The 26,683-nt window shown below is 39.6% G+C and overlaps 1 protein-coding gene and 1 pseudogene across 3 annotated transcripts in view; one reads left to right on the forward strand and one right to left on the reverse strand.

Annotated features, from left to right (window-relative positions):
* The window catches only part of NAA25 (N-alpha-acetyltransferase 25, NatB auxiliary subunit), a 66,428-nt gene that overhangs the window by 25,165 nt on the left and 14,580 nt on the right, over positions 1-26,683 (forward strand). For all 3 annotated transcript variants that reach the window (XM_066260536.1, XM_066260537.1, XM_066260539.1), the window contains 12 exons: positions 3,839-3,917; positions 4,397-4,508; positions 5,265-5,354; positions 5,846-6,015; positions 8,348-8,460; positions 14,532-14,739; positions 15,590-15,679; positions 16,642-16,822; positions 18,174-18,273; positions 23,247-23,398; positions 23,884-24,009; positions 25,744-25,987. In XM_066260536.1, coding sequence (XP_066116633.1) covers positions 3,839-3,917; positions 4,397-4,508; positions 5,265-5,354; positions 5,846-6,015; positions 8,348-8,460; positions 14,532-14,739; positions 15,590-15,679; positions 16,642-16,822; positions 18,174-18,273; positions 23,247-23,398; positions 23,884-24,009; positions 25,744-25,987 — 1,665 coding nt within the window. The remainder of the gene's footprint in view (positions 1-3,838; positions 3,918-4,396; positions 4,509-5,264; positions 5,355-5,845; positions 6,016-8,347; positions 8,461-14,531; positions 14,740-15,589; positions 15,680-16,641; positions 16,823-18,173; positions 18,274-23,246; positions 23,399-23,883; positions 24,010-25,743; positions 25,988-26,683) is intronic.
* On the reverse strand, positions 20,217-20,618 carry LOC136323242 (metallothionein-1 pseudogene; annotated as a pseudogene).

The following is a 26,683-nucleotide window of genomic DNA, read 5'->3' on the forward strand; positions in this document are numbered from 1 at the left end:
CTTAAAAAAATAATTTTCCTTTTTTTTTTACCTTGCTTTCTTTTAATCAGTTTGTTCAAAATCCTTTAATTAGCACTCTGTATACAGAAGAAAAGCATTTCTTCTGTGCCAGGGAGGGCACGGATGTATATACACAGTGTTCTGTTTTATCAGCATCACAACATGGAGCTAGTGCCTTAAACCAGCGGTTCTCAACCTGTGGGTCTGATGGCTTTAGGTGACCCCTGTGTTTTGGTCGTTCAACCCCCGCCGGGGTTGAGACCCACAAGTTGAGAACCACTGCCTTAAACTGTCTTCCAGGGAACTGAAGCACAGGAAACTTTTTAAAAGGCAAGGTACCGCCTGACCAGGTGGTGGCACAGTGGATAGAGCGTCAGACTGGGATGCGGAAGGACCCAGGTTTGAGACCCCGAGGTCCTCAGCTTGAGCACGGGCTCATCTGGTTTGAGCAAAAAGCTCACCAGCTTGGACCCAAGGTCGCTGGCTCGAGCAAGGGGTTACTTGGTCTGCTGAAGGCCCACAGTCAAGGCACATATGAGAAGGCAATCAATGAACAACTAAGGTGTCGCAACGAAAAACTAATGATTAATGCTTCTCATCTCTCTCTGTTCCTGTCTGTCTGTCCCTATCTATCCCTCTCTCTGACTCTCTCTCTGTCCATGTAAAAAAAAGAAAAAAAAAAAAAGGCAAGGTACCACATATTTGCATACCATTTGCATTTCTGTTACCAAACAACAAAGTGATAAGTTTGTGTCATTTAGGTGTCAATTTATTTCTGAACTTTTTTTCCCAACAAAAATGGAAGTATTGTTAACCAAAAAGCTTTTCTTTAGTCCACTGTCCTAAAGCAGGATAGTCATACAATATAAAAATGTTAACAGAACATAAGAACAGACAGTATTCAAATATTGTTCCTTTCCTCATAATAAAATTTCAGTAGGAAAAAAAAATTGCCTCACTCAAACGGGAATAAATCACAAGACACATTTTTACATGGATGCTTTACATTTAGATTTCATCCAACCACAAAAAGTCTTAAACTTATAGGCTGAATTACATGTCTGTATTTCCTTGTAAAATATGAAAAACTGAGGTCAAGATAGAAATTAGTGATTAGTTAGTGATAACAAAAAATCCACAGCCAAGAATACTTCATTAGTAAGCTGGGACTTGCAGTATTTTACTAGACATGTAAGTGTTATAAACTTATTTTTAATTTTTCAAAATTAAGTTGAATATAAATTGTAAGAAGCAGTGTGTTTGTATACATGTATATTTACACATATATAATTAAACAAAACAGTAACCTTCTAAATGTCTGATTGTAGAAACAATCTACTTAAATTTAAGATAAAGTTGGCCCTGGCCGATTGGCTCAGTGGTAGAGCGTCGGCCTGGCGTGCAAAAGTCCTAGGTTCGATTCCCGGCCAGGGCACACAGGAGAAGCACCCATCTGCTTCTCCACCCCTCCCCCTCTCTTTCCTCTCTGTCTCTCTGTTCTTCTCCTGCAGTGAGGCTCCATTGGAGCAAAGATGGCCCGGGCGTTGGGGATGGCTCCTTGGCCTCTGCCTCAGGTGCTAGAGTGGCTCTGGTTGCAACAGAGCAACACCCCGGAGGGGCAGAGCATCGCCCCCTGGCGGGCAGAGCGTGGCCCCCAGGTGGGCGTGCCAGGTGGATCCCAGTCGGGTGCATGCGAGAGCCTGTCTGACTGTCTCTCCCCTTTTCCAGCTTCAGAAAAATTAAAAAAAAAAAATTTTTTTAAGATAAAGTTTATTATTAGGGACACAGCATAACATAATTGCTTGAAAGCCAGCTCTTCCATGCCAGTCATGTGAGTTCAAAGATAATTCTGGACAATGGGAATAATACCACTATCTGCAGGTTGGCACGAGAATTAAACAAAATGACACATGCAATGCACTTGGCAAAAATTCCAAATTTTGCTGGTAAGGATGTGGGGGGTTGGGGGAAATAAGTATTTCCATGCATGCACAAAGTGTAAATTAGCACAACCTATTAACATTACATACATATATGTAAAACTATGTATATATGGTATCACTGCAGCACTGTTTGCAATAGGCCCTACAAGACAGTTCTATACAGTTATTTTTAAAAAAGAAAAAATCTAGGCCCTGGCTGGTTGGCTCAGTGGTAGAGTGTCAGCCTGGCGTGCAGGAGTCCCGGGTTCGATTCTTGGCCAGGGCACACAGGAGAAGCACCCATATGCTTCTCTACCCCTCCTCCTCTCCTTCCTCTCTGTCTCTTTCTTCCCCTCCCGCAGCCAAGGCTCCACTGGAGCAAAGTTTTCCCGGGCACTGAGGATGGCTCTGTGGCCTCTGCCTCAGGCGCTTGAATGGCTCTGATTGTGGCAGAGCAACGCCCCAAGATGGGCAGAACATTGCCCCCTGGTGGGCATGCCGGGTGGATCCCGGTCGGGCGCATGCGGGAGTCTGTCTGACTGCCTCCCCGTTTCCAGCTTCGGAAAAATACAAAAAAAAAAAAAAAAATCTATATATTAATAGGGAAAATTCTTTATGGTAAATTGAGAAAAAAGCAAGGTGTGGAACAGTGTGTACAATATGCAACCATATAAGTAAAAGAGAGTAGATCTTCATATTTATTTGAGTATATAAAAATAAAACAAAACTAAAAAACCTCTGGAAAGTTATACAAGTAATTAATAGCAATAATTACCTACTGATGATGAAATTAAAACAGTACTTGACAGTCAAGCCCCAATAAATGAAAACTATAATTATTCTCCTCCTCATCATCATCATCAGGAAAACAAATCTTTATAATATACAATACACTGAATCCACTCAAACTAAATTCATAGTGAGGTAAACAGCCAAATCTCAATTATACACAGACTATCGAGCCTTTCATTTCTTCTTCAAAGGTAAGTAGCTTAGCCATTTTACTGTTGGCAATCACCTTCACCAGAAAGTAAGACTAGAGATTGTCAGAGGCATGTTGAAATCCTTGCCACCTTGCAGCCGGAAATCCCCTGGGCCAACCAAGGACACAGTGTAGTTGCTCATGGTTCGAATGACTCAAAACTCCAATTCCAGAAAGTGAAACTCAGGTGTGGCACGGCATTACCTCTGCCTCAGATGAGTGTTGACAAGTCTCCTTTTTTTATTTGTTTATTTAGAAATTAAATTTAATAGGGTGACATTAATCAATAAGAGTACATAGGTTTCAGGTAAACATTTCTATAACATTTGAACTGTAGATTGCTTTGTGTGCCTGTTACCCAAAGTCAAATCATTATCCATCACCATATATGTATTTCTCTTTCTTCTCTGTCCTCCCTCCTGCTCCCCCTCACCCTGGTAAACACTTTACTTTTATCTATGTCCATGAGTCTCAGTTTTATATCCCACCTCTGTGTAAGACCATATAGTTCTTAGCTTTTTCTGATTTACTTATTTCACTTTAGTATAATGTTCTCATGGTCCATCCATATTGTTATTAATGGCAATATGCCATCATTTCTTATGCCTGAGTCGAATTCCATCGTATATGTGTACCACATCTTCTTTATTCAATCCTCGTTTGAGAGACACTTTGGTTGTTTCCATGTCCTGGCAACCATGACATTCAGTATTATTTTATATTAGTTGCAAATGTACAGCATAGTGGTTAGACATTTATATAATTTATGAAGTTATTCCTCCAACAAGTCAGTATACATGTATACTACCCACCTGGTAGTATACATAGTTATTACAATATTATTGACTTTTTTTCTTATGCTGTACTTTACATCCTTGTGACTCTCTTATTATTGAAAAGTTTCAGTGATTTCATGTGTTTATTTTTCTGTAAGGTTGAACTTTATTATATGATCCTGGAGCGTTTGGGAAAGTACCAGGAAGCCTTGGATGTCATCAAAGGAAAATTGGGAGGTAATTTCAAAACTTTTCTTAAAGTATTTTTTCCTGTTTAAACATTAAAAATGTTTACTGTAGAAATTTTTTTTCTGATACAGAAACATAAAGAAATAAGAACAGAAAAAGTCAGTTGTGATACTTTATGTTCTTCTAGACTTCTGTGTTGGGAGGTCTGTCTGTGGACTAAATATTAACCAGTATCTAAGAGTCTGTTGGGGTTTTATAAGTATATGTCACATATTAGAGCTTCAACTTAGTACATTTTGGATTTTTATATTTTACAGAAAAAAAGTATTATAAAAGTTTAATAACAGAAATGTACTTTTTCCTCTTAAGCAAAATAATTTTTAGTAAAAAAGTAGTTTGTATCTAATACCAGCTTTATTTTCTAAGAGAGTAAATAAGAAAATGTATTTTTCTTGTGTTTGGACTTTATTTTGGTTTCTGGGCAGAAAAGACACCAGTTTTCTAACTGTTATACCTTTTGACTGTAGAGAAGTTGACCAGTGAGATTCAGAGTCGGGAAAATAAATGCATGGCCATGTACAAGAAGCTGAGCCGGTGGCCAGAGTGCAACGCCCTGTCCCGGCGCCTCTTACTGAAAAAGTGAGTAGGCACTTATTCTTGGACTCCGAGACTAGCGTGGGGCTCTCAGATGTCATTATTGATATGTTTTGTCTATATCTTTTGAGATTTCTGGGCATAAAGTGAAATCTTTTAGTAGTATGTCCTGGATAGTTTTTAAAGTTTATGATGTCCCATCACCTTTCTTTACTTTTTTTTATTTATTCATTTTAGAGAGGAGAGAGAGAGACAGAGAGAGAGAGGGGAGAGAGACAGGGGGGAGGAGCTGGAAGCATCAACTCCCATATGTGCCTTGACCAGGCAAGCCCAGGGTTTCAAACTGGTGACCTCAGCATTTCCAGGTCTACGCTTTATCCACTGCGCCACCACAGGTCAGGCCCATCACCTTTCAGTAAAGCATCATTAGGTCTTTACAATGAATACTGAACACTGAAGCATCATTTGTCAAATTTTATATTCAAAATTGGTCTAAAAGAGAGGACACATCCCCCACCATTTAGGAAGTGCTAATGTTAGGTGTTTTTCTGTTAAGAATATTAGTTCTCTAGACACGGTCATTTTATTGAAGGACAGAGCAGTCTCTTAAAAGTGTTTTATTTTGACATTGCTTCTGGTGTGCTGCCCTTTGGGGCTGGAGAGGAAAGCTAGAGGGAGGATGGGCCCCTCCTAGTAAAGACTAAACTGTAACTTAGAAAAGAAGTTGAATATCATGGTTCCTAAGGTAGTTTTGTCATAACTTGGGTTTAATCCTGTGTGCACCATTCAATCTGATTTTAGCTCAGATGACTGGCAGTTCTATCTGACTTATTTCGATTCTGTCTTTCGACTGATTGAAGAGGACTGGACTCCTCCTGCTGAAGGTGAACAGTAAGTTGTCTTCTTTCCTGAATTACAGTGCCACTTTTTAATATGTTATTACAAAAGAATTTCATTGTGAGACTAATTCTCTTTCCCTGTCTCAATAATTTATCCCTTTCAAAGTAAAGTTTGTCCTCCATTTTGTAAAATTACTGTAAAAATTACTCATTCTTTTTTAAAGGAAGAGATAGAGGTGGTTAATCACTTTGCAAAAATCAGATCCCAAAATTGGGAGTAATTGTCCATGTTATCTGCCAGAATATGCTGCTAGCTCTTTTTTTTCCTATGTGTATTGTTTTATAATTATCAAAAAGCATTTTCTTATATTTTAATATACTTCTCACAAAAATTAGGGGATATTTCAAAATGAATATGAAGTGATTAAGTGTCCCCTAATTTTTGTGAGCAGTATATATTTCTTCAAATCTATTTGGCTTGACTTAAAGTTTTGGAGTGGATAACAGAGGCACAGAATGCCTTTTTTGTGTGTTTCTACCCAGCTCTTTAGAAGGAGAAGTACATTATTCTGCAGAAGAAGCTGTGAAGTTTATAGAAGATCGGATAACAGAAGAATCTAAAAGTTCTCGCCATCTTCGAGGACCACATCTAGCTAAACTGGAGCTGATTAGACGTTTACGACGTCAAGGTTTTAATGATGAGTACAAACTGGGTAAGATATTGTAGTGATATTGGGGAACCCTCCAAAAGACACAGGGAAGCCCTCAGTGCGCAAATGCAGTCTTCATTATCTGAAGCTGACAGTGACAGTCGTGTGTGAGAAGCAAATGTCTCCATAACCTGAAATATTTACTGATGAATGCATCACCTTATAAAAATTAGCCCTCAGTCTCTCCCTAGTCCAGCAGAGATTTTGTCAGACTTTTTTTTTTTGCTGACCCAACAATAATGTCAGTATCAATTTCAAAGTAAAATAGTGAGTTTTATAAAAATTTCAGGATTTCGTGAAGTGGGTGAAAGGTTTCCTGAAGCAATGAACAGTTGAAGAGAAAGTTTATAAGGATAATGACAAGATGAGAGAAAAGAAAAATTTGGATAGTAAAGCATTAAGAGGGGCCTTCAGGGAATTTGATGAAGCTTTTAGATGTTTTTGCAAAGTGGTTCTTTTTGAGCTTACTGCATAAGAAGTGAAGGGTCTCATATTGTGTTAGTTTACAATTTTATTGGGAAAATGGCACCCCTTTCCTTCCAAAGCAGTCACTCTTTGCTAATACTAAGAGTTAACTTATAGGAATGATGCCATAAATTTTGTTAAGGTTAAGGTAATAAACTCTCTTAATATATCAATTTCTTTTTTTTTTTCCCAAGAGAAATACGGAGGGAGAGCGGGAAACATGAACTTATATTTTATAGAACTTTAATTATTCATTGATTGTTTCACATACAGGCCAGAAGGTAGGGCAGGGGGCTCCAGCAGAGTGAGTGACCTTGGGCTTCAAGCCAGCGACCATAGGATCATGTTGATGATCCCATGCTCAAGCTGGCACCCCTTTGCTCAAGCTGGTGAGCCTGCGCTCAGACCAGTGACCCCGGGGTTTCAAACCTGGGATTTCAGCGTACCAGGTCAATGATCTATCTGCTGTGCCACCACTGGTCAGGTTATCATTTTCATTTTTAAGATAAAGTGCCAAAGAAGTCTTTTTCCCCACTCATTATTATGGAAATTTTGTTATCATTGAAGATAAACTTTTTTCTTTTAATCAGAGAGAGAGAGAGGATATGTGTGCCAGGAAGGGAGAGAGATGAGACATCAACTCATAGTTGCATCACTTTAATTGTTCATTGGCTGCATTGAAGATAAACTTTAAGAGGGACTTTTTTAGGGACTAATTGTCCTGGGATGATGAGCACTTCTAATACTTAAAACCTGTCCTAGAATATCTCTCTCCATTTCAATTATCTGATTAATGTTCTAGGTAGCTCTTTCTAAAATTAACCATGGACTTCTCTTTACTTTGTAGATTATTCACAACCAATTTTGATTTTCATGTTAATTTCTTTCTTTGGATCTACCTCAATAATCTGTCAATGTTAGTTCCAGAATTGCAAATGAAAGTTTTCGCGTGACCTTTAGCAAAATACTGTTAAAATCGATTCCAAAGAATTGCTTTTTTTCCAAAGCTCGATAAGAAAGTATTTGCATGTGCTTTGACACTTGCTCTGTTCATCGTCCATCTTTCTCTTCCTTATCGCCAGCCTGCATCTTACAAATTTGTGCATTTGTCTAGTCAACATAGTTCTTTTTCCCCCACCAGACAAGTGAGTGATTCCCAGAGTCTTTTGGATCATGGAATCCTATGAAAAATGGGTTAAAGCTATGAACTTCTACTCCCAGAGACATGTGGCTAGGATAGGGACCTAAAATCTTACAGAATTCCTTGGTTAAAATCTCTGCTTCTTAAATCTAGTTCAATTTGAGAGCATTTTATTTTGGGGTTTTTTATTTATTTATTTTCATTTAAGGACAAAATAAAATGAACTGGTAGCTTTCTGCATTTCCAGGTTTGAATTTTTAATAGTGTGTGATCCTGTTGGAGTTACTGGCCTGTGGTTCTTCCTGCTTATTTTCTCCTCTGTTGCTGTGCCTATTACCCAGCATTGCTTTTCATTTAGTTAACATTTATTTGATACTTCTGAAGCAGTTCAGAACTGTTGTGGAGAGACACATGTTGTTCTAATGTTTGCACATAACCTTAAGTCTTTATTTAAACTTTGATGCAAACTTTTTCACTAATTAAATTTTAGTTGAAAGAAAAATTTGACATTTCCTAAGTGTAATAATAGGTAAACTAGTACTCTTTTTGAAATGTTTTATTTTTAACTAGCAAGCCATCTTCCAGCCCTCATTGTTCTCATGCATTCCTATTCAAGCAAAATTTTTATTTAATTAAAATCAATGTTTTCAAATCAGATTTTGCACTTAAAATTAGAAATTGCTTCAGTCCATGAAGAATTTAGTGATTTTTTTTCTCTCTCTTTCTCAGGTGACCCGGAAGAATTAATGTTTCAGTATTTTAAAAAATTTGGGGATAAACCTTGTTGTTTTACAGACCTCAAGGTGTTTGTTGACCTCTTGCCTGCTGCACAGTGTACAAAAGTAAGTACAATTTGGAATTCTGTTGTGCACCTGTGTTTATTGTAACTAGGTTAATTAAGTGTTTGGGTTTCCTTTCTAAAATGTGTAGGAGTAGTGAGCATGAGATATCAAGATAATTGCTCTGTCAAGCCAAGTACATTAGGGGCTATCAGATTAAAGGTGTGATTTCTTACTAACTCACAATGAGAATAAGCCCCTGGTAGATAATTAGATTCTTCTTTTTTGTTTTTAAGCTTCAGATAATTGTAGATTTGTATGTAGTTGTAAGTGAAATAATACAGAGAACTCTGTATACCCTTCACCCATTTTGCCCTAATGGTAACATATTGCTTAATTATAGTATCATGTTATAATTAGGAAATTGACATTGCCACAGTCCACTGACTTTATTGTGATTTCACCAGTTTTGTATGTATTCATCTGTGTATAGTTCTTTTTGTGCTTTTAGTGCAGTGTAGTACACGTGGATTATATGACCACCACCACAGTCAAGATACAGAACAATCAATGAGTACACAACTAAATGAAGCAACTAAGTGAAACAGGAAGTTGATACTTTTCTCTCCCTCTTCCTTTCTCTCTCCCCTCCTTTATCCCCCTTACTCCTTTCCTCTCTATCTCTCAAATCAATGTAATTTCTAAACAGTTTTTTTTTTCCATTGATAGGAACTTCATAACCTGTTTCACATGAAGGGTATTTAGCATTTAGCCTAGTGGGTGGTTGGAGTATTCTATTTGTTGGAAGAACAGTGTGCCTGAGGTAGGGTAGAGAACCATGTAGAGTAATAGCATGAATGAAGAAGGTCTGTGACTTTGATCAGCCTACTCATAAAAACCTTTGTAATTATTGATGGCCAGAGGTATTCCTGTCCCAGGGCTGCCACCACCTGTTGTTCCAGAAAACCTATTGTCTTTCTGGAACAACAGGTTCCAGAATGAAGCATGTTGAGAGCACAGTGGGGACAACTAGAGTATTTGTTGGTGACCGTGTTGTCAGTCCACCAGGCCTCGGTCTCAGTAGTGTGGCAATCTTAAGGTTCCATATCTAGGGCAGATGAAACAGTACATTCCCACTAGTTAGCAGCCAGTGATCTCTGTTGGGTTCTAAAATGCCTCTCACTACTCACTTTGGTTTTAGTAAAGCTACTCTTGGGATGCTGTGCTTACAGGGTTCAGGACAAGCTTTAGAAGTTCTGAGTAAATTGTAATATATCCAGGATCCTGGGTTGTAGAAGGATTTGAGAAAGAAGTGGTTGAGTGAAATAAAGAGGGGTTTGGTCCGGTGAAAACAGAGTAGTTCCTTTCTCATATTTGAAAAACACTATTGTAGCAAAGGGGTGAGAACTGGGACCAGCAAGTTGTTACAGGAAATTCAGAATTTGGCTTAGTGAGAAAAAGATCTTTCTGGTAGCCAGAGTTCTCTAAAAAGACAGTGTGTGAGTTTCATGTTACTGGGGGAATTTAGGCAGAATCTAGAACCATGTGGGAGAGATTCATTGAGTGTTTGTTGCACATATTGTGTGCTAAGTGCTAAGATAGGGAACAGTTGATCCTATATTACAGTGCTTAACAGCTTACCATCTTGTAAACTGAAGCACCAAACAATGGGGCTGCATTAGAAGAGCACTTACAGTATATTGTTGTCAACTGAGATTCATAAAGGTTTGCCAGTATGAATCTGGTACCAGCAATTCTACTTTGCTGGTATGTTTGAAAGTCTTAGGGCCCTGGCCGATTGGCTCAGCGGTAGAGCATCAGCCTGTGTGGAAGTCCTGGGTTCGATTTCCAGTCAGGGAACGCAGGAGAAGTGACCATCTGCTTCTCCACCCCTCCCCATACCCCTGCTTCTCTCTTTCTCTCTCTCTTATATTTATTTTTCTGAAGTGAAAAGCAGGGAGGCAGAGAGACAGACCCCCATATGCGCCCAACCGGTATCCACATAGCAAGCCCACTAGAGCAGGGGTCGGGAACCTATTGCTTGTGATCCAGATGTGGCTCTTTTGATGACTGCATCTGGCTCGCAGACAAATCTTTAATTAAAAAAATAATAACGTTAAATATATAAAACATTCTCATGTATTACAATCCATTCATTTCCTACCGTTCATGTTCATGGTTGTGGGTGGCTGGAGCCAATCACAGCTGTCCTCTGGGACAACACCAAATTTTTATTGGATAATGTATAATGTACACGGGTCGTTGTATGGCTCTCACAGAATTACATTTTAAAATATGTGGCATTCATGGCTCTCTCAGCCAAAAAGGTTCCCGACCCCTGCACCAGAAGGTGATGCTCTCCCCTTCTGGGTCATTGCTCCATTGCAGCTGGAGCCATTCTAGCACCTGAGGTGGAGGCCATGGAGCCATCCTCAGTGCCCGGGCCAGCTTTGCTCCAGTGGAGCCTTGGCTGTGGGAAGGGAAGAGAGAGGCAGAGAGAAAGGAGGGGGGGAAGGTTAAAGAAGCAGATGGGTGCTTCTCCTGTGTGCCCTGGCCTGGGATTGAACCTGGGACTTCCACACGCAGGCCCACACTCTACTACTGAGCCAACTGATCAGGGCCCCTCTCTTTTCCCATCCTCTCCCGCAGCCATAGCTGGAATGGTTTGAGCAAGTTGGCCCCAGGTGCTGAGAATGGCTTCATGGCCTCACCTCAAGTACTGAAATAACTCAGTTGCCAAACAACAGAGCAGTGCAGAGACAGAGGTTGCCAGGTAGATCCTGGTTGGGGCGCATGCCTCCCTGCCTCTCATTTAATAAAAAAAAAAAATCTTATGTTATCTGATGTGACCCCTTCATAGTACCTCATTGAGAGGAACCCTCTAGAAAAGCTGGAATACTAGCAGCGATAGGTAGTCATTGCTCTGTGAGACAAAAGATTTAAAGCTGCTGCAGTAAGTTCTGTAGTCCTATGTAAATTTTTCACTGAGAGAATAATTTTGCTGCCACAGCCTTTTAAATGTGGGATGACTTCAGTAGCTAAAAATTCTGTCCCTCAGCTGTATGATTGTCAGAGGATGGCAAACTGTCCAAGTAAAGTTCAAGTTGAGAACTGTTGTCCCAATGAATTAGGAGCCAAATCCTTTTGAAATGGGACTAGCCCCTAATTGAAGAAAAAAAAAAAATAGCTTAGTCAAAGTTATTAGAATGTTTAACATTTCATTTTTTTACTTTTATTGCTCCTAATCATATTCACATTCATAATTGTAGGATGTACATTATATTCAAATATGTAATTATTTAGATACCTGATAAAAATAAATATCAATTTTAACTTTAAAATATAATTAATGTTATCAACATATCAAATAAAACAATGAATATTTTATTTTCATTCTATCTTAAAATTAAAAAAAAAAAAAAAGCCAAAAAGAGTGGCCATTGATCCCAGTTATTCCGAAGTGGCTCACCCACAGTGATGTTTTTATCTTTTGTTTTCTTTGCCTTGGGGTTTTAAGCTAAACAGTAAAATGATTCCAGTTTGTAAAGAAGCTTTTTGTGTAGCGGTAAAATTGAATAGACAGATTAGAATAAACAGTGAACACAAACCCTGTTTGGAACATTCCTCTTTAGCATTCACTAAAGAAGGCATTAATAACTAAGCATAAAGAATACATAGAATGGCCTGCAAGAGTGGAACAGCTGGCAGTAGAAGCTATGTCATTCACACAAAAACATGAACACCAACCAGTGCTGCAGTTTGTTACAAATAAGATTATCTGATCATAATAAAATTCATACAACTGTAGACAAATTAAAGCAAAATCATGACAGATGTAAACTACATGATTTAGTGGGATGTTAATTTAATTTTAATTCATATCCAAAAGTTACATGTATAAAATTGAAGAAGTCAAATAGTACTACATGGCTTCTATTGAAAAGCAGTTGGGTACTAGACTTATTGTGAGATCACTTCATGAGTTATATAAATGTCTAATCACTCTGCTTTACACCTGAAACTAATATAGAATATCAACTGTAATTGAAAAAAAAATCGTTGAATTGTACACGTGAACCATGGTTTTGTTAACCGTGGTCACTCCAATAAATTAAAAGCTCTTTGTCATCTCCACCCCAGGTTCTGGGTCTTTATAAACAAATCATTTTCAACTCTACATTGTTTTTTCTGTTATTTAACTTTGTATTTCTAAATTAGAGGCTTAAATAGTTGTTTATTTTTGCAGTTAGTCTTCATCTGTCCGTGCCCTACTGTGGAAGGTGATTGTTTCATTTATGTCTTCTCCCCTTACATACTTCCCCTCAATATAGTTCAGTCATGACTCAGTATTTATATTTTTATGACTACAAATATTCACAACTGAGCCACTTTGTATTGAAGATTACCTTTCTTGCACAATCATAAAAGTGAACAACTCTTTAGTGTAGTCTAAAACACGAGCTGATAGAACTGTTCCATTCTTACCCAAACCTTTCCCCTCAACCACCACTATTCCTCTTTCACTTAAGAAATGCTTTTCAGAGAGCCTGTTTGCCATCATCTGTGTTTGAGGTCTTAAACATTTGACTGGTAGCATTCTGGGATCTGGTTAGGAGTAGGGAGAGGGGGACTGGGTCTCATCACTGAATAAGTAAAATTTCGCCTTTTCAGTGTTTCCTGCTATGCCTGCTCTCCCTGAGACTAGAGTCTCTCTTCAGCTTCTGTGGGCTATAGGAAGTCAGTTTTTTAGCTTGGGGAGGATTCTAAAGTCTTAGAATTTAGCAAAATCTCCTATTTCAGTCTCATCAACAGTTTAGCTTACAGAGACACCTGGTACCCTTAATTTCTGTCTTGCAAGGTTTTATGGTTGGAATAGGCCTGCTGTATATTGATGTCCTCCCCTTGCATTCTGTACACTGGTTATTACCTAACACCTGCCCCTCTCCTTTTTATCTTTTGAAGTCTTATTGTTATCGGTTCACATATCCCTGATCCTTGTAAGTTAAGTCCCATTGGTATTTGCTGCCATCTTAATAGGGTTTTGGAAGTGAGTGAAAATAAGCCTGTTTAATAAATGTATAACTGAAACTGGTGTTTAAAGTTCTTGCCAAATTTAAAGAATTATTTCTCCCCCCCCCCCCCCCCCGAAGCTGGAAACGGGGAGAGACAGTCAGACAGACTCCCGCATGCGCCCGACCGGGATCTACCCGGCACGCCCACCAGGGGCGACGCTCTGCCCACCAGGGGGCGATGCTCTGCCCCTCCAAGGCGTCGCTCTGCCGCAACCAGAGCCACTCTAGCGCCTGGGGCAGAGGCCAAGGAGCCATCCCCAGCGCCCGGGCCATCTTTGCTCCAATGGAGCCTTGGCTGCGGGAAGGGAAGAGAGAGACAGAGAGGAAGGAGGGGGTGGGGGGTGGAGAAGCAAATGGGCGCTTCTCTTATGTGCCCTGGCCGGGAATTGAACCCGGGTCCCCCGCATGCCAGGCCGACGCTCTACCGCTGAGCCAACCGGCCAGGGCAAATTTAAAGAATTAAACACATTTTAATGGAAGATGTTACCTTTCAGAGAAACTGGGTAAAGGGTACATGGGAATCTCTGTTATTTTTTACACCTGTATGCGAATCTACGGTTATCTCAAAATAAAAACTTGAGTACAAATGCAGCTTAAGTCCCCTGACGTGCCCTATTTATTCCTGTAAGTGGATGATTTTTCCCTTAGGATTCATTTGAATATCAGTATGATTGTAGGTTGGTTTGTTTTTGGTCATCTGTTCATTTGTATACTCTTCCTAATTAAACTTTTTCATTGCTACATTATATGTCATGTTGCTGTGTTATAAATTATGAAACATCTTCACAATTCTTTTCATCTTTTAGTGTGTATAATATATGCTTTTGACCAGATATTTTTGGCTAGCAATGCATGAGTGTGTCAGTTTCACCAGCATCATGTGCTGTTAGAAATTTTTTTGTTTTAGCAATTTTGGTAGCAAATGAAAATGGTATTTTAAAGAGTTTTAATTTGTATTTTTTTCTTGATGTCTTTTTCTAGACCATTTCAATATTTACTAATTATGGCCTACTAAGGAATAGTTCAGTTTTGAGACCTGTTCCTCTTTTCCCCACTCTGCAGTTTATTAATCAGCTACTTGGAGTTGTTCCTTTGTCAACACCAACAGAGGATAAGCTGGCACTGCCCGCCGACATCCGAGCTCTGCAGCAGCATTTGTGTGTGGTGCAGCTGACACGGTTACTGGGCTTGTATCACACTATGGATAGAAGTCAGAAACTGGGTGCGGTCAGAGAACTGATGTTGAGGTACCAGCATGGACTGGAATTTGGTGAGCAGCCTTTTAAAATGTGCAGTTGTTCCCTGATCTGCTAAGACTTAGAAGTTTTAAAAAAATTTTTTAGTCACAGCACCTTATTTTAATGAGTTTGGCAAGGAGAATATTTTGTCAAGTGGCAAGACTGACCAAATAATAAAATGCAAAGCCTTTGGAGTTTTATTATTATTATTATTATTCTATATTTCATTTTTTTTTAATTTAAGTATAGTTGGCATACAAGATTAAGCTTGGAGTTTTAAGTCATTATAGTTGTCCATATTCTTCCTGATCTGGTGAGCTAACTCATTATCACATGGGGCTCATATGAGTTGCATAGTTTAGGTAATTGTCACATTTTCTGCTTATATTCCTTAATATTTATAATATATAGACTACATAAGTGAACAAAAAGAATGTTTTAAATTGTGAGATATTTAGAAGATGATCTTCAAATTGCTAGATATATGTGATAAATATTAATTACCTGATTCAATGATATCAGTATTTTTCCAACTGCATTCTAAAATAATTAGGTGGAATAATGAGCATAATATTGTTTTAGTGATATGTGGCCTTTGGCTTCTGTCCTTTTCTTTACCGAAAATCTTCCAAATCTTGCTGCTCTTCCTGTGGGACTGATTCAGATACCACCTCTGCTCTGGAACCCTTCTGCTCCAGCTGAGTCTAATCTCATTTTTGAATCCTTTGGTTAATGGCTTTTATTTTCTTTCAGTATTTATCCCATTCTTATTATTTTCTTTTCGCCTCTCTTCTCCCTCTTACCACTTTTTCTGCTTTGAAAAACTTCTTTGGGGTGGTAATAGTTAAATGTTAAATTCTTGTGATTTTTTTCTCCCTCTAGGGAAATCCTGTTTGAAAACTGAATTGCAGTTTTCAGACTATTACTGTCTCCTTGCTGTCCATATACTTATTGATATATGGAGAGAAACAGGTAAGGAGCAATCATTGCTATTTAACTTTGCTTTTTTATTTATTTTTATTTTATTTTTTTTTACAGAGGCAGAGATAGACAGGAACAGAGAGAGATGAGAAGCATTAATCATTAGTTTTTCCTTGCGCGTTGCAACTTCTTAGTTGTTCATTGATTGCTTTCTCATATATGCCTTGACCGCGGGCCTTCAGCAGACCGAGTAACCTCTTGCTGGAGCCAGTGACCTTGGGTCCAAGGCTGGTGAGCTTTTTGCTCAAACCAGATGAGCCCACGCTCAAGCTGGCGACCTCAGGGTCTCGAACCTGGGTCCTTCCGCATCCCAGTCCAACGCTCTATCCACTGCGCCACCACCTGGTCAGGCTTAACTTTGCTTTTTTAAAAAAATATATTTTATTTATTGACTTGAGAGAGAGAGGAAGAGAGAAATGGGGAAGGGGAGAGAGAGAGAGGGAGAAAGGTGAGGAGGAGGGGAAGAAGCTAGAAGGTGCTTCTCATATGGGCCTTGACCGGGCAAACCCAGGGTTTCGAGCTGGTGACCTCAGCGTTCCAGGTCGACGCTTTATCCACTGTGCCAGCACAGGTTAAGCTGTCTGGGGTCTTCTAGAGAAAATCCTTTATGGGAGAGTTGGTAGACGCCAGTTCTCCTTCAAAATCCATTTCTTTTTGGAATCTAGGAATCTATGAGATTCCACAACTTCTCTTCACAAGACCTAGCAGCTTAAAGTTGGCATCAGTTTTGCAGATGCATGTTTATGAATCGAGGTAACTATTGAGGGACTGTCTATTCAGGGAAATCCCATTTTGCATACAGGTGCATATCTAAAATTTGTTCTCTGCCACCTAAACCCACTCTTAGAATAGTTAGGGGAGGCGATGATGTTGGTAAGTTTTTGTTTTTGTTTTGAGAAACCTCCATTTGCAGTCAAGATCTGTGGGTAAATGCTGTTCTCTTTTGGTTCTAGGTGACGAGACTGCTGTGTGGCAGGCCCTGACCTTGTTGGAAGAGGGATTAACCCACAGCCCTTCCAATGCTCAGTTCAAATTGCTGCTTGTTCGAATCTACTGTATGCTGGGGGCATTTGAACCCGTGTTGGATCTGTACTCCAGCCTCGATGCTAAGCATATCCAGCATGATACCATTGGGTTGGTAGTATATACTCTGAATAGTGATCAGCCCGCTACACCGGTGTGGGGCCCTGGTTACGTGGAACTCAGAACTTTTCAATTTTAGCAGTAAAGTTGTTCCCGGTATTAAGCCTTTTGGATGAAATAATTGCCTATTATGACTCATTGCAAAGTAGTGAGAGTTTATATGCACCAGAATTTTGTAGTAATGTTAAAATTTGCAGTTTAGGAATGGTAAGAAACTTCCCCTCAGAGACAGCAAGCAGGTGTATACTTTGAACCATTTCTTACCACACGTAGTTTTATTTTTTTATTTTTATTTTTTTCTTTTTCATTTTTCTGAAGCTGGAAACAGGGAGAGACAGTCAGACAGACTCCGGCATGTGCCCGACCGGGATCCACCCCGCACGCCCACCATGGGGCGACGCTCCGCCCACCAGGGGGCGATGCACTGCCCATCCTGGGCGTCGCCATGTTGCGACCAGAGCCACTCTAGCGCCTGAGGCAGAGGCCACAGAGCCATCCCCAGCGCCCGGGCCATCCTTGCTCCAGTGGAGCCTCGGCTGCGGGAGGGGAAGAGAGAGACAGAGAGGAAAGCGCAGCGGAGGGGTGGAGAAGCAAATGTGCGCCTCTCCTGTGTGCCCTGGCCGGGAATCGAACCCGGGTCCTCCGCACGCTAGGCCGACGCTCCACCACTGAGCCAACCGGCCAGGGCCTATTTTTTAATTTTTTAAAAAATTTTATTTATTCATTTTAGAGAGGAGAGAGAAAGGGAGAGAGAGAGAGGCAGAGAGAGAGAGGGGAGAGAGAGACAGAGAGAGAAGGTAGGGAGGAGCTGGAAGCATCAACTCCCATATGTGCCTTGACCAGGCAAGCCCAGGGTTTCGAACCGGCGACCTCAGCATTTCCAGGTCGACGCCTTTATCCACTGCGCCACCACAGGTCAGGCACCACATGTAGTTTTGAAGTTTTACTTCTGCCTCTCAGTTGGGGTTGACACATGTACTCCTATTTATTGCCCTCACAGATCCTTTGAATTTGCGTTGTACTATCCTTTGTGAAGAATCAAGGGTATTTTCTCTATCCTCTGCAGAGCTGTTTTAGGAAAACAGTATTCTGTTCTCTTACAACTTATGTTCCCTTAATCATCTGAGTGTAAGCAAACATGGCACGAAACTCTGGGGCTCCCACAGAACTAAGTCAGCTTTGCTCTTTTTTTTTTTAACAATTTGATTCTGTGAATTAGATAATTTCTGTGGCAGAATCTTTAAAATTGTCCACATGCTTAGCTATTTCCCTGCCACGGTAGTTTGAAGTATAGCATATGATACTAGAGCATAACACGTTCTCTCCTTCCCTCCCGCCCTAGCTATCTTCTGACCCGACACGCCGTGGCCCTGGGTCAGTACGCGGCCGCGGTGCAGTCCTGTGGCTTTGCGCTCAGGTTCTTCCACTCCAACCAGAAAGATGTAAGTGAAAACAGTCTCCTTAAACATGGTCTTGCCTGCTGAACACACACAATTCAGAGAGCATCTTCCCTGCGTTGCAGGTGCACATGTTGACATGTACCTTGCTGTGCTCACAGGCACCCTTAGGCCGTAGCTTCCTGGCCAAGGCTGTTAGGTAGAGGTGAAGAGTTATTTGTAGTTGATAGAGTGGATATGTTTAATAGAATCTAAACAAAGATAAATTTAAAACCGGGTATTAAGAGAATGGGAAGTGTTATGCCTCTTAGGTTGGTCTTTTAATTTCTAGGCGACATTTCCAAGGGCATGAGGATGCCATGTAAGATTCTAAGATAGCAGCTGCTCTGTTACCTTGATTTATTTCTGAAATCTGTGACCACTGTGTGCTCTTTGCCAACAGTGAATGCACTTATATTTTCTCAAAATTATACAGTTGACCAATTGAAGATCACTTCAGAAAACTTTGATCAATAGTAGTCTTTTAATACTAGCAATAAATAAGACAGAGTTTCTCTGTGCCATAATGAAAGGATGGGATTTGCACCATATTTTTCATTGCAAACGTACTTGGTCTCCACACATCAGTTAAGTGGAAATTTTTGTGGAAAAACCGTGTATGTGATCTCTACTCAGTTGACCATTTTTGCAACCCCCCCCAGGAGTATATGAGGAGATGAGGCATGTATTCTAGAGTGGTCACTGCCCACTTGGCTCTCATGTGCTGCTAAGCCTCACCGCCTGGGACGGGGCCTTGCCAGATATCTGCCCATTGCCTTCCGTTTTCATGGTCTAACAGCAGACAAGAAACTGAGCAAGGTAGCTGGTTTCTGGGGTTCTTGATGGCAAGTGCTAATGAGGATTTTTAAAAAATATTTTGTAACTATAACGGCTATGGCTTATCTATCTGCTCTAATTCTTTAGCGGCATATTAAATAGAAGGCAGGGCAGGGTAGAAGCATTTCTGAACAATAGAATAAAGGTTTGTTGTTCTCAGCTTGCAATAATTATGTTCTGACAAGTTTCAGGGCATGGCCTAGAGTGCTGATGTAGCAAGGGATGGTGAACTATGCTTCATCTATTGGCTTTTACGCCCTGTTCTCCTCCCCTGTGACCCTTTCCCCCCACAGTGATGGGTGTCTCTTTTCAGAAGTCATTTTGTGCCACAGCTCCTGACCTGGAAGAGAGGGAATTGGGTATCAGCATTTGAATGTGTTGCTCTGAAGGTGCTGGTCTGGCTTAGAGGGTTTCTTTTGGATGCTGGGTTTCTAAAATCTCTCAGCAAGAGTGGGCTGTTGAATTATAAATCTGTGAGTTTTCACTGTGTGTTCAAATAGCTGTGCTTGCCCTTCTGGTTTTAAGTAGTTTTATTAAGAAAAAAAAATAGAAGTATTCCTTAAATCTCATTATTATGAGATTTCATAATACTCATTTCTATATTTCAGAAGAAGAGATTAAAGAAACTTGATTTACTGAAGAATTCTTTTCAGTTTTGTGTCTCAGATAGTTTTGAAGTGGGCATGGAGGGGTAAATAAGGGGTTAGTTCAAGGCTGGTGGCTGGTTTTATTCGTTTCCAATCATTTAGCATTCTTAAACATATTGTTCATGATTTGGCCAATAAAGCTACAATACTTTATCCTAATAAAAATTAAATTTTAATTTTCCCTCCCCAAACATACAAATATTATGTCTGAAGAGTTGTTTTGAAAACACACACACACATACACACGCGCGCGCGCGGAAAGGAGATCCCCAGCAGTGGTTTGAGAGAGCATGTTGTCCTCAGTGGCTTTCTGTACCTTTGGTGTTTTGATGATGTTATATATGGCAGGAATAATAATTCATCTGAATGTTTGTGATGCTGAACCTGATAAAATTACAGTATTTTACTGATCTGGGACTAGGATGTTCTGCTTGACATTTTTTTTTTTTTTTTTTTTTTTTGACAGTCTAGATAAGTTTATTATCATTCAAATATTTCATATAAAAAGGAACATAGCAGTTGGGTCAGGGTTCATTGAAAAATAAAAAAAAAATGCAGGTTTGTACACATTGCTCTATTTACAAGGGGGAGCAGGCTCTCCCCCACATCACGCACAGCAGCTGCACTTGTCCAGTGCTTCCTTGCAGACACAGCCCTGGGCACACTTGGCACAGCCCACAGGGCAGCAGGAGCAGCAGCTCTTCTTGCAAGAGGTGCATTTGCACTCTTTGCACTTGCAGGAGCCGGCACAGGTGCAGGATCCACCAGTTGAGCAAGAGCAGTTGGGGTCCATTTCAATCAGAGGCGAGGCCTGAAGTCCAAGTCAAGAGAAGAAGAGGAACTCGTCCTTGTGCAAGGCGTGCTCTCTGCTTGACATTTTTATGACTACTAACTGGACAGAGCTTATTTAATTACATTAGGTAGATGATCTTTGGGGGTTTCTAGAGGCAAAAAAAAAGCAAAACACAGTCTAGCAAGGAAACCACACCGTAAACCTTAGTGCCTAGCCTGAGTCTCAAAATAGGAAAGTAGAGACTGGTGTGGAACTGTTCCCTGTAGGAATTTGAGGCTGAGAACGATCATGGTTGTAGTGTTGTGTTTTTTACTGTGTGTTAAACCTTCTGATAGTATTAAAACTATCTCTCTGGGAATGAAGACTCTTCGCTCTACATCTTTTATTTTTGGCAATTTTGGGGGTCCCCAGATGGTGTTTCCTTGAGTAACTGATGTTTTTCAATCCCCAACTAGCTCTTTGAGAAAACACTTTTACTCCTAGGTAGAAAATCTGGTTTTCTGCTTTGTAAGGATTTGTGCTGTGGAATTGAAAGTTAAATCTGGAAGGTCTGCACAGGGATTTTCTCTCTGGGAAAGTCACTATCTGCTCTCATTACTTGGGGATAGATTTTACAATATGAGAATTAGGGCTAGATATTCATATCTCCAAAATTTACTTATATATTTGTACTTCTAAAAAGTTATCCTTTAAAAGTCTCTATTTTAGGTATTCATGAAAATCATTATTCTGGGGTTTGATGTCCATGTATTTTGCAAATTCTTAGTTACCAGGGTTCATTTCAGGAATCCAAATGGGATCTAAATAGCCTCAGTGGCTCATAAATGAGTAGAAATAGGTATGGACAACATTCTCTGATACTCAGAAGTCTTTAAAGTGCTGGTGGCTTCCAGTTTTGCCTGCAGTTCTAATTGGGGTGTTTCTTCAAATCCTAGCCCTTTCTCAGCCCTTGTCCATTTGGTAGCTGGCCAGGCCCTTTCCTAGCTCTGTATTCATGGTTTACTGAAGCATTAAAGGAGGACTATCTTCAGAAGAGCAGCCAGAGAACCAGTCACCTTCTTAGTTTGTTAAAGGACTACATTTCTTCTTTGCTGCCCCTGAATTTTCTCTTTTTAAAGCTGTTGCCTTTTTCTAAAGTGGTAGTCCATGGACCACTTTGAAATTAAAATGACTTCCACACTTGGTAAGGCTGGGTTCTTTTCTTTAATCATATTATATTTTGGAACTGTAATTGAGAAATTTGATTGGAATCACCAAAGTCATATCTTTATCCTGATTAATTGTTGGATTATATGTTCCTAACCAGCTGGTTTTTTCAAGTTATAAGTTTCCATTGCAAGGGCTGCTGGTAAACCATGCTGTGTTTTCCAAGCCAAGTGGCCATCGGATAGGCATATGTGTTTAGAGTATCCTGGCCTCTTCTTGAGGCCTATCACTGTCCTTTAATCAGGCTAGAAGGTACACTTGAGCTTTTTCAGATAGTCCTTCTTTAAACCTGCAGGATCACAAGTAATCTTTTTAATTTTCTTGTGTCCGTCCGTCTTTAATTTCTCCAGATACTGCAGGCAAACAGCTCGCCGAGGTGTCCCATGGGGTTTAAAAGCCGCATCGAATGCAGTTGAATTAGCGCCCGTGGCGCAATCCCGCGGCCTGAAATGAACCCTGCGAGGCTGTGTATCAGAGGGTATGTTGTTAACTATTGGCCTACTTTTCCTACTGGGCAAATTATTCAAACATTATGGAGATGGGGGCAAAGCTGATTGAGGTTGTGCAAAAGGACTGGCTTTTCTAGAAAGGATCTTTGGGGCAGACATCAGCTTTGAGCTTCACACTTTCTTTGAGTCAAAAGGGTGCGTGGCCTCCTGACTTCTAATCCTGATGGCATAGGTCCACCCTTGAAATTTTCTTCCCTAAGATTTTGTTCTTTTGTGCCAGAATCTGTTTAGAATTCTTTATCTTGCTTCTATTCACAATATTTCATTTGTATATATGTGTATTAACCTACATTAAAGCAGATGTGGTGAGTGTTGCCTTCACTTACTTGTTTGTGGAATTTTCCAGCAGAGGTCTTAGATAGTTTGGATGGGCAAGTAACCTGGTTCTTAAAGTCTTTCTGTCCACAGAAGGGATTATGACACGAGTTTCTAAAGGTCTTCTGTTTGGCGCCTTATTTCTATCTTGATGTAATACATTGCCCTATGTTTGCAATACTGTATTCAAAAATACACAGAACCAAGGAGTAGACTTTTTTCTGAAGGAGAATGATTTTTTTGGGAGGGTTGTAGTAGGGTGGTTATATTCTGTTGTTTTTGGAACCTTTGTACAAAACAGTTTATCTTCTATGCAGAAAAACATGGAGTAATATCCCTTCCACAATGGCACTAACTAAATTTTTGACTGATATGGTATAACAAACCTTCAGTCCTGTCAAATTGAGAGGCATAACTGCTAAAGAAAAGTCTGTGTGGTGGCAGCAGCAGCTGATAATTACTATTAGTAGTATTAGTAAGGAGACATTTGACTCTGGTATTTGAAAGAAGAAAAAATATTTTAAAAAGCTGATATTCTGCTTGATGACTAGTGCCTTTAGAGGTTAGTTTCAACATCTAACTAATTTTAGTTTGAGTGTTTTGTTTTATTGGTTTGCCTTTGTTGCCTGACCTATGAAATATTTATACCAAGGTAATGTCTTTCCTTCCCAGACCTCAGAATATATTATTCAAGCTTACAAATATGGTGCATTTGAGAAGATCCCAGAGTTTATCGCTTTTAGAAACAGGCTGAATAATTCTCTTCATTTTGCACAAGTCCGTACTGAAAGGATGTTGTTAGACCTTCTTCTTGAAGCAAACATGTAAGTATTGTGTAAGAGCTAAAAAGTAACTAAGCGATTAGATCAGATGCTGGGAGCCTTTTAATGGGCTCATGGGTAACACTAGCAAGCTAAAGCTAAGGAAAAATGGGGAAAAGGAGAAAGTGTGTATTTGTGTAGGCATGGGGGGAGGCAAGAAAGAAAGGGAAAAGAACCTGGTACTGCCAGGTTCCACACAGAGCCCAGCAAGGCTGAAGGCAGTATTGTGTTTACAATGATCCTTGCAGACACAGGATTTCAGAAATTAATGTTGATCCATGTGATTTTGGTGGTTTCCAGACTCAGGCCAGCATGATTTGTGCTTGGTTCTCTTATATGAACCTTTACTTCTTAATAGTAAATCCTTTCTTCCTCTCTGCATTTCTCTTTCCCCTCCTTTCATTTTGGTACAAAAAAGGCCTAGCTAATAAGTTCTTATGGCTGTTTTATTACTGAAATAATACATAAATAAATTTTCGATATCATAGATCAATCAGCTTAGCAGAAAGTATAAAGTCGATGAATCTTCGGCCAGAAGAAGATGACATTCCATGGGAAGCCTTGAGAGACAACCGAGACTTAAATGTTTTCTTCAGCTGGGATCCAAAAGACAGGTACCAGAAGTACCCCCAAGCAATTTGTTTTTAAAGAATTAGGATGAATCTAACAGTTTTTAAAATAGGGTTTTTTTTACACAAATATAATCATACATTTGTTGTAGGGATAAGAAATATTGGTAAGCCAAAAGAAGAAAATAAATCTCATTCCTGTGTTGGAATTACTGGATAATCTAAAAGATAGATATTCCTTAATAGCTTCCATGAAAAACAGGTTCTAGGGAGATTAAAAATTATGTTAAAACATCTTAGAAATTCTAGGAGTAAATATAAAATTAAAAAAAATAAAGGTTGGGTAAAGCGTTTCTTAGCATTACATGAAATCTTGATACATAAACAGTTTGACCTTTGTAAATATTAGCCTTCTGTACAGAGATAAGTCTGTTAACAAGTTCTAAGATATGTGGTAAATTGGTAAATTTTTCTACTATATTAATCTTTCATATAGAGAGCAAACTCTTAATAAATGAGAAGATAACAAAAAAACAAATTGGGCAGAAGGTTTAACAGGAAGTTCAAAGAAATGTATCTTACAGCAAAAAAGATTTTTTAACCTATTGGACAGAGATAAAAAAGATTGATACTTGTGCTCAGCAAGGTTGTGGGGAAAATGGTTGTTGTTGTGCATTACATGGGGGTAAAACTTTATCTGACCTTCCCTAACCAGGGAATTTCAGTGGTGTGGCAAGGTTGAAAATTGTGTCTACTGTTGAGTTCAGCAGCTCTGCTTCTAGGAGTGGAATCTAAGGAAATAAGTGCACAAGCACACAGAGAGGTGTGTGGAGGTAGTTCTAAATGGGCAGTGATGTGGGCATTGCCAAGACCATGTTTAGTGATTTGCTAGGATTCATCAAACACGCATGTATTTGCGCTTAAAGGATACATGACAGGATCAGCAAGGGAAAAACACACAGGTGGAGTCTGGAGAATTCCACACACCGACTTCCAATGCCCTCTGTTTTTTTTTAATGACGCATACCTTTCTCCAGCAACAGAAAATACAATGTGTGCAATGTTTCTGCTCAGAGAGCCCATTAGAGACTTGGTGCCCAAGGTTTCTATCAACTGATTTATGCATCCTCTCTCTAGCATGTACCAACATTCCAGACTCCCAGAAGGAAAACAGATGTTCATCATAAACTGCAGAGTTTGTACAAACAGTCTAGGCACAGTGAGTCCCTCTTATAATTTAGGGAATACTTGGAGTACCAAGTTTGCAGACAGCCAAGGGCTACCCTGGCAGGCAGGCCCTTCTAAAGACTCAGGCTTGCTATGTTAATCTTTTCTGCTCACACCATCATAAAAAGATGCAGTTTAGAAAATAGTATGAATGCTGAGAAGCCATTATATTTGTTTAAATTATATAAATATTTTTAGCTGCATTTCATGCCTCTGTATTATATCTATATAAGCTTGTTAAATATGGTGGATGCTTGGTTATCAGGGCGTGTTTTCCTTCTATTTTTTACCTTTCTGTCATTTGAATTTTTATATCAAGTGTTTTATCAGAAAAGTCTCTCTTAAGTGGAAAATGACCTGTTAGGTAGGTTATTATTCCTATTTGTGGATACCAAAATGGGGACTTGGGTGATTTTGGTTTGTCTGAGATCATTCAGCTAGTAAATGAAAGCTGGATCATTCAAAGGCATTTTGTCTGATGAAAGTGAACTTTGAAAGATTTAAAGACAACACATTGAGTAATAGGCATGGTTTGGGGATTGTTTTTTTAAGGGATGTTTCTGAAGAACATAAGAAACTTTCCTTGGAGGAGGAGACGATGTGGTTAAGAATTCGTTCCTTAACATTGAGGCTGATCAGTGGACTTCCAAGTCTTAACCACCCGGTGGAGCCCAAGAACTCCGAGAAGACCACTGAGAATGGCGTATCCTCCAGGATTGATATTTTCCGTTTGCTCCTTCAGCAGCTGGAGGTGGCCCTGGAGGCAGGAAAACGATTTATTGAGAAGGAAATTCAGGTATTATCAGTATGTAATTACCATCAAAGCTGCCATGATATATGACTGTCTTTCTAAAAGTAAGAATTTGGGGTGGGTGAGTAGTCAAGAATAGTATTTTGTTGTCCCAATTTATGACATGTGTAGGAAAAAGTCAAATATCACAGACTTGGGGAATTGCAGAGGCTGCCTCAGTATCCAAACTGGAGAGTGGGGAAAAGCAAAATAGCTTCTTTTGATAATGGTAACTTTATAACTATCTATTTTCACTGTAATGATTTAGTTATTACTATAGTCTCTTTTTATTCGCAGTTAGACTTTCCACGGTTTTAGTTGGTTACCTACAGTCAACCACAGTCTGAAAAAATGAAATGGAATTTTCCAGAAATAAACAATTTATAATTTTAGATTGATTGCTTGCTGTTCTGAGTAGCATGATGAAATCTGATACTGCCCTGCTGTGTCCCGCCCCATACTACCTGAACGTGATCCAGCATCTTTGTGCTGTCACACTGCCTGCCCTTAGTCGTGCTGTAGCTGTCCCAGTTATCAGGGTATTGCTGGGCTTGTGTTCAAGTAACCCGTATTTTATTTAATAATGGCCCCGAAGAACCAGAGTAGTGATGCTGGCAATTCAGATATGCCAAAGAGAAGCTATAAAGTGCCTTTAAGTGAAAATGTGAAAGTTCCTGATTTAATAAGGAAAGAAAAAATTCA

The sequence above is a fragment of the Saccopteryx bilineata genome, chromosome 2 (genome assembly GCF_036850765.1).
Source record: "Saccopteryx bilineata isolate mSacBil1 chromosome 2, mSacBil1_pri_phased_curated, whole genome shotgun sequence".
Classification (NCBI taxonomy): Eukaryota; Metazoa; Chordata; class Mammalia; order Chiroptera; family Emballonuridae; genus Saccopteryx; species Saccopteryx bilineata.